Genomic DNA, 11,441 nt, shown 5'->3' with positions numbered 1-11,441 from the left:
GCTGCTGCTGCTTCCCGGTGTGCGGGCAGTGTGGAGACCCCTGGGAGTTGACGGAGGCCCCCCGCAGACCACCTCACAGATATCGCGGGGGGGCCTCCATCACCGCATTGTGACACTGACCACATATGTTAGTACATATGCGATCAACATCTCTGCGATAAGCGATGAGGGGCGGTGATGTATCTTAATACATCCCACCCACAATGTGATAATATGCGTCAAATTGAAAAATGAGTGACTAATGCCACTATTTATTTATAAAATGACAGCTCATGATTTTTTCATTTTTTTACTTTGTTCTCTATCATTATTATTATTATTATTATTATTATTATTATTATTATTATTATTATCATCATCCGGCACCTCTTTTAAGCCATCCTTAGAGGAGACCTGAGACCATAGAAGGTTAGATAATGGAATAAAATTAATAAGTGTGAGACCATACTCCATACCTCTCAACTGTCCATATTCCAGTGGGACAGTCCCGTTATTTGTACATTGTCCCGCTGTCCCACCCACGAGTGGTGATCTCTGAATAGATGTCGTGCGCATGTGCATAGTATCTATTCATTGCTGGGTGGTGAGCTAGGGGCTGCCCAGCTGATAATAGGGTCATTCTGAAGGCCCCGTCCACTCACTTTAGGCCATGCTCAATCCCATCCAAAGCCACACCCCTTTCTGGGTTGCATATATGGGTCCTGGTCCGGCCCGGGTCTCTACAAACCAAAAGGTGGAAGGTACTCTATATCATAACAACCTGCTTCAGATATGCATGTATATGTAGAGAGTCCAGAGCAAAGTGTAGGAAATAAGCATACTTTTCTCTGTACCTACTTGTGGTTGTGGCTTACCTGCTTAAGATCCTCCCTCAAGCTTCTTTTGAAGAAAGTCCATTTCCTGCACCTCTGTTATGTTGGTGGTTTGAGAGCTCTCCAGTAGGGAGGTTGCATGTAAGGGGTTCAACCTGAAAATGCACTGTTCTCATAAAGCTGCAATAGTGAAGCATTAGCTGTGTGTGAGTTGCTATAGTAACATCACATGATATAGGGATAGCAAGTCTCTGAGGTAGAAGAAAGAAAGAGAGAGTAGGAGCTGCGAGAGAAAGGAGGATAAGGATAAGAATATTACTGAAAGAACTGTAAACAGCAGTACATATGTGTACACATACCTATCCTCAAATCTTTCCAAATAGCCCGATTTGGTGCACCGTGGACTTTGCAACTTAGCCAGTCCTTGCAACTTTTTCTTAAAATATGCGCATCTTTATTTGCAACTTTATACCAATTGCTTTACGCCAAAAATAATAGCACTGACAATTGAATTTCTCCCATAAGAAAATTTGCATGAAATTAAATCACAATATTCAGGAAAACGTATGGGAATTGATATCCTTGGCAGAGCTTCTTAGTCGCGCAACATGGAGCAAAAAGGATTGGTATATGAGAACACCTCTGTAATATGACACAACCAGCATGAGGACAAGGTAGAAATTAAAATGAAGTTGCAGTGTGTCAGGTATGGTTGGTAGCCAATCCCGGCATCAGGATCAGAGGGATCCCGGCCGCTTCCAATACCAGGGATCTCGGGTATATCCACCACCTTACTTTTTTCTATGCCGGGTAGCGTTGAGCGTCTTCAGAAAGCTCAGACGCTGCCCGGCTCCTCCAGCTCCTGCTCCCCCTGCGCGCACTGCGCAGCTTGACGTGAAGTCAGAGGTCACGCTGCGCAGTGCACACAGCCATATGTGTTGCCCGGACCAGCCGCAGTCCTCCAGCCTCCATAAGTGGACCCCCACCTGCACAGAGAATGTTAAGATAGGGTGCAGGCTGGGCTGATGGGGTGGTAACTCAATCCCTGGTATCCCAGGAATCCTGGGACTGATGATTTTTTCAATACCGATTCCCGGGATTGAAAAACTGGCCTGGGGTTGGCCTCCCTAATGTCAGGTGAGCTCAGTGAAAGACCAGAGCCGTCAAAATGGGTGAAAACAGCCATACTCTGTCTCCATATAGACCTGAGTGGGAAGGAAATTGTCACTAATAGTTCCTATGAGAATTGAAGAAATCAATGTCAAGTGCCTGAAGCCAGGCCAGGGCTGTAGGCCCGACAGATACCTTTATGTCAACATATACTGCATCATCTATTTCAGGTGAGTGCCCAAGAGGTTCGCCATACTCTAGGTCTACAAGAATTTGATTTGGAATTTTCACCACTCCATTGTTTTCTTTTCATTACTGTATGTACTTGTTTTGTGACCTTCTGTGAGTTGGTTCAGTACCCAACATGGACACTTTTTCATGTACCCCAGTTGGTTATGAACAATGTTGTGTAAAGTACCCACTGAGATGTTCAGTTTTTCAGCAATATCATTACAGGTGTGTCCTCATACATCTAGTCTCAATACGCCATGCCGCGCGAGATGCCTGTCATCAGTGGGTCACCAGGTCCCGTGTAACTCTGCTAATGTTGAACGTCTTTTTTTTTTGCCGAAAATGCATTTTAGTCGCAACGCAATGTGAGACTGTGCTGATTGATTTGATATACACTATGACACTTGTATACTGAGTGTGACTGAGTCTGTATACAGAGCGGAATAAAACTTGTATTGGGGAAAAAAAGTGACTGCTGCATTGTAGCACTTCATGTACAGAGACTCAGTCGCATACAGATATGCAAGTGTCATTATCAAATTAATCAGCACAGTCTCCTTGTGTCCTAGTGCATTGCATTGCGACTAAGATGCATTTTCAGCAATAAAAAGATGCCCAACGCTAGGAGATTCATATGTGACCTGGCGTGCTAAGAGGTGCTGTTTGGTGTGACTGCAGCAAAGATGTATGAGGACACATCTGTAAATCCCCTTTCACATCTCCAATGCCGAATCCCACCTGGGAATTGGAAACGGGTCCTCCTCGGGTGGGAATCGTGTTGGAGCCCAAAAGCTAGCTTCCCGACCTGGCAATATGCCGGGTCGGTTGCCATAGCGGCTGGGGCGGAGGCGGCACTGGGAGATGAGCTTATCGCCGCGCCACCTCTCCCTATGTAGTGAACAGGTCCCGGGTCGCACAGACCCGTGAACCAGTTTACACTGCCACTGACCTGGTATTCAACCCGGGAATAACCCTTTTTATAACCCGGGTTGAATTACCGGGTCAGACCTGGGAATTCTCCATGGCCCTCTTTCACATTGCACACTGACCCGTGTCGGCCTGGCAATATGCCGGGTCATTTTTGCAATGTGAAAGGGTTCTAACTCGAATGCATTTGTTCTCCTAAATCAGAACTTCAATGTGGCACAAATTGTCATCTGTGGTGTATGTGCTTGGCTGGCCGGGTCACTGCTCACCTTGAACGTCTATCATACCAAGGCAGTGCACCAAACCTAAACTTGTTTCTGTGACATGATGTTATCACCGTACACCTTGACAAGTTGGCAATGAATTTCAGCTGCTGATGTGCACTTTAGGTGCAGAAATCTGATCACTCTATGCACATCAATGTTTGACCATGTTTCCAGCAGCACCGCCATCTTACAACTGATGTTGGGACAGTCATCTAAAGTAGATGTCCACTCATGTTTTAGGAGTTCTGACAATTAAGATTGTGAACTCATCATGGTAAAAGTGCTACCAACCCAATTGCTGAATATCACTGTGATCGCCTTCAAAATACTTCCCTTGGGTAGCTATGCACCGATGCCAGCACCTAGTCCACCCTTCAGAACAAATTTGGTACTGGTCTAGTAGAATAGCATTCGCAGCTGCTGTCGTATTACTCTTGATGTCATCAGAATGCCATTCTTTCAATATTTCCTTTATTCAAATGTGGCTCCCAACACTCAAAGTCACGTGACCACAAGAGATCTGTAAACGGCTGCACTCCAGCCAGAAATGCAGCAGCACTATGTAGACTGAGAACTGAGGGAGCCAAATACACATGGGGGAGCTGGCTGGAGTGACACAGGCGGGTGCTGGCTGGAGTGACACATGGGGGAAGTGAAGTGTATTATGTGAATCTGGATTTTCAATGTATTTTATGCGGATCTGGCTTTTTCAATTATTTGATGTAGAAGTGGCTTTTTCATTGTATTTTATGTTGGATCTGGCTTTTTCAATGTATTTTATACCAGGGGCGTGGCCTAGCAGGCACAAGGTCACACCCCATTTTTGAAAGTGCGCTTCGGTTCGAAGTTGGCTCTTTGATGTACCTAACAAAATTTCTTGGCTCTTTGTCTCTGACTGGTTGGCCACCCCTGTTCTAGTGGATATTATTTTTCTAAAACCTACCAGTTAGAAATACTTTTTGATAAAATGTTAACCAACCTGTAAAAATGATTAAGACTGATTTGAAATCATACTGGGATATTCCAGAATTCCTAAATAGTGATACTTTTCCTTGTATTTGATCAAAATACTTTCCAAAATTATGCGAGGAAACAAAAATTATGCTGGTGTTGACCATAAAAGCCTCATATAACAAATAAAGTGGACTTTGCCCATATGAACTCATAGAGGGTCAAACTCAAAACAACCCCAGTTTGCATGCATCATACTGTATGTCAATAATTTACCCAACTCTTAGGTTATGGCAACACAAAGTGCCAAGCGGATCCTGCTTGGCCGGGAGGGGGGTTCTGTGATCCTGTTCTGTGCACTGGTGGAACCAGAGGGGGCAATGAGGGCGATCGCCCACCATAACACACAGCTCCAGCACCTGAACACCAACTGATTCTACATGCAGTCGCGTAGCTCTGTACAGACCAGAGGTTGGCGGTGACCTGCATAGCACACTCCACCACAGCGCAATTATACAGCAGCCGCGCCGGTGGCATGATCACCTCCACGGTTGGTGCTTCTGCTCCTCTCACTGGAAGCAGGAGCGGATTGGGCTGCCAGTGTATTCCCCGCTGCGCAGAGCTTCTCCCTCCCCTCCCCTCTCCCCATGCCCAAAACATATCTGCTGCCTGCCAGCAATCGGAGCTCAGCTCCGTTCAGGCAGCGTTCAGAGCCTCTACGCACAAGTTAATTGTAAGGGAATGACGGCGGTGCAGCTGGTCAGCTGACAGCTGTGCCGTGTGTGTAAACTGAAGCATTTCGGCAGCCAGGGCATAAGGGTGGCTTCCCAGGGACCAGCCAACCTGTCACCAGATGCAGAGTGGGCTGCAAGGATCAGTCCCTCCTCATCCTGCTCTTCGGTCTCTGCATGTGCTGCTCCCTCCTCTCAGAGCACTATGACTGTCCCAGCACCCTGCTGTTTTAACTGAAGCAAGAAAGTCAGATACCATGGGGACACTGTCACGTGTGTACTGGGGGGCAATATGGTGGAGGGTGTCTGTGTACACTGGGGGGATGTGATGGAGGGGGTTTGTCACGTGTGTGTATTGATGGGATAAGGGGTCTGTTTATACTGGGGGATATGATGGAGGGGGCTGTCACGTGTGTGTATCGGGGGGATGGGGGAGGGGGTTTGTGTTTACTGGGGTGTAATATGAGGAAAGTGGAAATATAGAGGAGGGGCTCTGTGTATAGAGGGGAGGAGGGCTGTCACATGTATGTACTTCTTGTTTTCTTTAATATTTTTCATTGTTTATTTTATCTTCACTTTTTTTTATATTTTTACTTTTTGATTCAGACATTAGTATATGTTTTGTTTAGAGAGTCATTTGGTGAATTCTTTAAATTCTTGTCTGTCCTGACTGTGTTTTCATGCTGCTGGTGATATGGCCATTCTGTTTACTCAATTAACTAAAGGTTAAGTTGCTGAGTGGCGCTTATGGAAATACTGTGGGTACATTCCGCCACACATTGCACAGACACTATCGCATATATACTAACGTGATTAGTATCACAAAGGGCAGCTCTCCCGATAACAGCAACACGGTGGGGTGTAATGTGTATAAGCAGCGGTACGGCATTGTGTAATGTGAATAAGGAGCGATACGGCGTGGTGTAATGTGAATAAGGAGCGATATGGTGCAGTGTAATGTGTATAAGCAGCGATACAGTGCAATGTAATGTGTATAAGGAGTGATACGGTGCGGTGTAATATGAATAAGGAGCAATATGGCGCAGTGTAATGTGTATAAGCAGCGATACGGTGAGATGTAATGTGTATAAGGAATGATACAGTGCGGGATAATGTGTATAAGCAGCGATACAGTGCGATATAATGTGTATAAGGAGTGATACGGTGTGTTGTAATGTGTATGAGGGGGAGGAGTCAGTATTCTTAAACCGCCCCCCCTAAAAGAAAAGTCTAGATCCGCAGAACAGGATCCGGCCAGTGACACAGGGGATTTCAGTAGAACACAGTGCGGCACAGCTGCACCGTGTGAACACATACATTGAAATGTATGTGTTCATACTGAAATCCCGCCGTCCTGTCATCTGGCCTGACCGCAGCATGCTGTGGTCGGATCTTGCAGCGGCGGGTCTGCCGCACATGTGTGGGTGCCTGCATAGGCGCCCATGTGCAGTCTCCTGAACGGGACCCGCTTGGCCGCTATGTGTGGCCCGACATTAAGGTAAGATTTACTAAAAAGTGGTTTAGCATGCGGTTTGCAATTTTGCTGCCCTAGGCCCATAAAGTCTTACCATAAGTCTTGCTTTGGACTGAATAGTCGCTGGAACTGAATTTGCTTCTGAAGCTAAACAGGGCAAATATACTATAGCTGCTAATTATTGCCATGCCACAATCCATTCATAAGGTCAACCTACTATTTCTTATTTTCATATTAAATGTGGCAATATGTTTTCTAGCTTTCATGTATGTTTATAAATGTGTTTCATGTAAAAAAATCTGAATTATTTTATTTTTCTACATTAAAACTGATGTTATGTCACTTAGTAATAACAGTGATACTGTTTCTTTACTTTATTTATTAATGCAATCACCTTTATGGTAAATTAATGTAGATTGTTGCTTACATATCTAGTCATGCATCAACATACAGACTCTGTCATTATGAGATCTGTAGTTTAGCGTTCAGGTCATTTTATTTTATTAAAGCATAAAATATTAACCAATGAAAATGTAGATGTATGGTCTCAGAAATAATGTTACAAGTGTCCCAGGCGTGTCGCATAACTGGTTGTCAAGTCAGATCGCTTACTTTGGAGGCAGTACTCTGACGGAGAATCTGCACCTAGCAAGGGGCAGGTGCAAGTTTCAATGTTGTGACACATGGTTAAGACACACGTCTAAAGAAGCGCAAACATGGCGTCCCAGTCTTTTCGCATTCATATGCACGCTAGGGCACCATGGGATGGGCTTTTACCTACATTAGCATAAAGTTGCAGACACAAATATGGCAAAAAACGCAAAATTGGTAGCAGCAGCATCTGACTCAAATCAGGACCCCTATGTCCTGCATGCACAATCTCCAAATATGCTCATTACTCTCATTCAGAAAATGCTATTAATATCTGTTTAGATTTTTGGATATATATTTTATTTGACAGTGTTTTAGAATATCATACAGTAAACAAGATTTATGTAAAAGTTAATTTAACCGTAGTGGTGCGTTTCATAAAAATAGTTGCTCACTTACAGCCTTTCTGTGACTATTAATACATGGAATTATATTTATAGAGATACAGCTGTACAAGGTAAATTCACAGCTAACACTACATACTGTAGAATTATAATCTGGAGTAGGGTTCAGATGACGTCCGGTTTCAGACGTTATCAGCTGCATAAAACAATGACTTGATTCGTAATTGCAATATACTCTGCCAAATAGAGTTTACAATGGGTTTTTCTGTGGTTTTGCTCCCTTTAAGTATCAGCTTGGTCATATATGAAAAACGTGAAACAAGAATATTGGGCCGTGCACTTACACTACAGAAGCATTGATTTAGGTAAATTAATGATGACTGCCTAATATGGCAGCAACAGGCAAGGTGTGGGAAATCTCAGTAAAAATGCTCTGTATTTGTGCTTTAATATCGAGGATGGTGTTTTATTTATTAAGCTGCAAATTTCATTTCATCTAGCATCTTTTTTCAGACACTTACACAGATGGAACATAAAACATTTGATACACCGCTTATTAAAACAGGACTAACTTGAGATGTCAAAGAACAGGGACAGACGGGTAAGTTCTATAAAAATTGAAAAGCATAGTAGTTAGTAATGTGAAATGAAATGCACCCTCATGTCTCCTCAGACAATATGGTAATATAGAATTTCTTTAATATTTACGTATAATATTTTAATGAAAATATGTTTCTCAATAAACTGCTCTTGATTGCATTAGAAATATAGCAAACCCTTTGAAAGTGCAGATGCGATTTCATAAATCTCCTCCATATGTAGGTAATGGAATTTAGACAATTGTATGGTGGAGTATAAGGCAACAAGGGAAACCTTTATATTTCTTATTATAACGTAGTTGCAAATGACAACTTATATTTTTTACTTAATTCTTTTCCTTAAATCAATGAAGCACTGGGTTTACGTGCTCTAAGGAAGGCAATATTGTTACATTATGTCTACAGATCCCCCATGTTGATGTTTGGACTGCAGGAAATGACTCTGTGATGGCATGGATGATACAAGGTGCTAGTATTGCTCACAATGCAGGGTCATAAAACTTCAGCCGCAGATTTGCATGCTATAACTTATGCCTCACCCCATAAAGTCCACCAATGAAACAAGGCCATACTTAATGATATACACTGGGACAATTTTTGAGGAACACATTCGTTTTTGTTCCAATTTAGTCTTGTCCAGAACTAATCTTTCCACCTTTTAATGTTTCGGGGATCACTATTCACACTTTGTTATGCAATAATAAGAACTACCATGTACTGCGTATACAATACATGTATGCATTTAACGCCAGTTTTACTTTGAGATGTACAGAAATTAGGGTTATTCATACAAAAATGGCAATAAAAATGGAGCCACATCAGTCAGTACACTAACTCTCCAAGTTAACGAGCAGCACACACCTAACTACATATGCTGCATGAATCAGCCGGGTTAATGAAGATACTGAACACATTATGATGTGCAGATTCAAAGCTTCAGAGAAATACTTTAACCCCTGTCTAGATATGTTGATAGGAATATATATACAATACCATCATCGAATTACAAGGCATAATTCGTTTTCTCCTTCATCTTACTCAGTGCAGTTTGATTTAAGGCGATGTTCCAGTTTGTGATTGCTCTATGTTTGTTCTTTTGTTTTGCTACAGACAAGACTGGAGTGGATCCCATATCCTTCATACAGTGAAAAAATATACTAAAGCTACACTGCACTGTCTGCCTCCGGTGCACTCTCCGCTGTTTTGGTTCTTCCATAGCTGCTAGAGCTCAGAGATACGACCTGTGAGCCCCAGGTACTGTTGTACCATTTTACCGTATTTGCTTCTTTATACAGGTTAGACATTGTGCACAGCCTTACAGAAATACAAAATATATGCTCCTGGTCCCAGATGCTGTTGTGTAGGTAAATACAAGTGAAAAATTAAAATAAATAAAAAAAAAAAATCAAAATTAAATTATTTGAGACAGAAGCTAAGAAAAATGTTCCAAGTCTACGTGAAACAAGTAAAGGGAACAGTCACATATTCAGTTATCTGCTCATAGCTGAAGTGCCAGATTTCAGGGTGCTAGGTAGCTTGTCCGAGCCAGGAATTTTCCATGGCCCTGGTGAGACAGTTGCTTTCCGAGGTGCAGTGTTCGGGCGGCGGTTGTTGCTGACATGGAGATGCCCTTCCTTTTGAGACTCACTGCATTTAGCTTCAGCATCTCTCTCATCTTGTTCCATGGCGCTCACTCGAGAGCTGACCATACTGCTACTGTACACTTTTGATAGCCCACCGGAATCTGACCTGCTCTGCTCAAGAGTGATCACTAATTTTTTCTCACTGGTTGCATCCTTGTATTTGTCTTTTGTACAGAAGTTTCCTTCTCTGCTTGCTTCAGTGGACCTAGAGGTCCGATCTCCGCCATCAATGACTGCAGTGTACCCGCATTCTCCCACATCACCAACGTTTTTCACTGTCCCTTTCCCTGCAGAAATGGACTTGCCACTATCTGATTTTTTCTGTTTGCCGTCTTGAAATTCTTTTTTGAAACTCTCCTCACGCCTTGACCTATCTACTTTCTTCGGGCTTGCTGATCTCTCCCTTGACTCTCCCAATCGTTTCTTTTTATGACCATTTGGAGTATGCTCCTTTGGTTTTTCCATATCTTGTTCCCTGTAGATATCCCATGCTGGATCTGGGTGTATCTGGTGAGTAGGGTCAGAGGGCAAGGCTGAATGTGATGAAGATAATGGTGCAATCATGTCTTCAAGAGAAACGGCTACTTCCGGCTCTGGGGAGGTGGCAGAGGGCGAACTCCAGGAGTTTGGTTCGTCTGTTATGAAAGGAATAATAAACATATATAAGAACATATTTTAAAAATCAGTCTAAATGCCTCATAAATACTCAATTTCGTAATTGTATTCATTATATATAATACACCCTACAATCACAACTCACATTACATTTACAAGTATTCAAAGTGATGGACAAGGTCCACAATGACCTTTTAAAAGTCTCTTCATGCAAATAAAACTAAGTGTTAAAATATATAAAAGCAAGAGAAAAATAATGTAATATCGGTGAAAAATTACAAGGTAATATTTTTAATGTTAAATAACTTTTAGCACAAATGTACTGAGTAATGCATATCAATAAATTCCCTCCACATATTTCACAAACAAAAGCAAAGGAGTTCACGATTCCCTTGAATTATTTGAGAAGGCTTGAAACAGCATTGTACTGCACCTCAATAAGTCCTCCACATGGGGCAACATGGTCACGCAGTATTTATATTGCTGCCTTATATTTTATGTCAACCCAGGGCACTACCAGCATGGACTTTTAGGTGTGCTCAGGTATTTTCTATATGCTCTGTTTTCCTTCCATGGTGCAAACACCCACTGTAGGGTAACTGACTTTATAACTAAACTGGCCTGTGTGTGTATAAATCGTAACCACTGCTGCAACTCATGTGGATAACAAATATTATCGGATTGTACAGCACTATATAATGTGTAGGTGTTATATACAAAGCATGGTAAGTATTATTATTACTTCACCTGAATTACAAACACATTGCCATTATAAAAAAGAACTGAATACTAATGTACACACAGGTCTTTATGGATCATTTACGTTGAAAAGTGGGAAATGTAAAATATGTAAGTCTTAATTTGTAGGAACTTGTACTTGCAATAAAATTAACATATACAATTGTTAAAATAGAATATCCACATATACAGATAAAAGATCAGTGCATGGGCATATAGAATTTTCTCACTGACTGTTTATATAGTAACTTTTTATGGTTTAACAACTGTAGGAATTTAGCAGTGTGTGAGACTATAAGGAAAATAGTACAGTTCTATTGGGCATGGTGTCGCTTTATAAGTAATGCAA

General features: G+C 42.1%; 1 protein-coding gene across 11 annotated transcripts in view; it reads right to left on the bottom strand.

The window, feature by feature from the left end:
- Positions 1–7,430: 7,430 nt before the first annotated feature.
- Positions 7,431–11,441, bottom strand: part of MAGI2 (membrane associated guanylate kinase, WW and PDZ domain containing 2) — a 1,309,326-nt gene continuing 1,305,315 nt past the window's right edge. For 7 of the 11 annotated variants that reach the window (XM_063926955.1, XM_063926957.1, XM_063926956.1 and 4 more), the window contains one exon: positions 7,431–10,374. In XM_063926955.1, the coding sequence (XP_063783025.1) occupies positions 9,587–10,374 (788 nt within the window). In that variant the 3' untranslated portion in view covers positions 7,431–9,586. The remainder of the gene's footprint in view (positions 10,375–11,441) is intronic. The other 4 variants (XM_063926958.1, XM_063926960.1, XM_063926961.1 and 1 more) reach the window with 2 other exon arrangements.

Source organism: Pseudophryne corroboree, chromosome 6 (genome assembly GCF_028390025.1).
Source record: "Pseudophryne corroboree isolate aPseCor3 chromosome 6, aPseCor3.hap2, whole genome shotgun sequence".
NCBI lineage: Eukaryota > Metazoa > Chordata > Amphibia > Anura > Myobatrachidae > Pseudophryne > Pseudophryne corroboree.
Note: the sequence above shows the minus strand (reverse complement) of the source record. Positions and strands in the feature narration are given on the sequence as shown.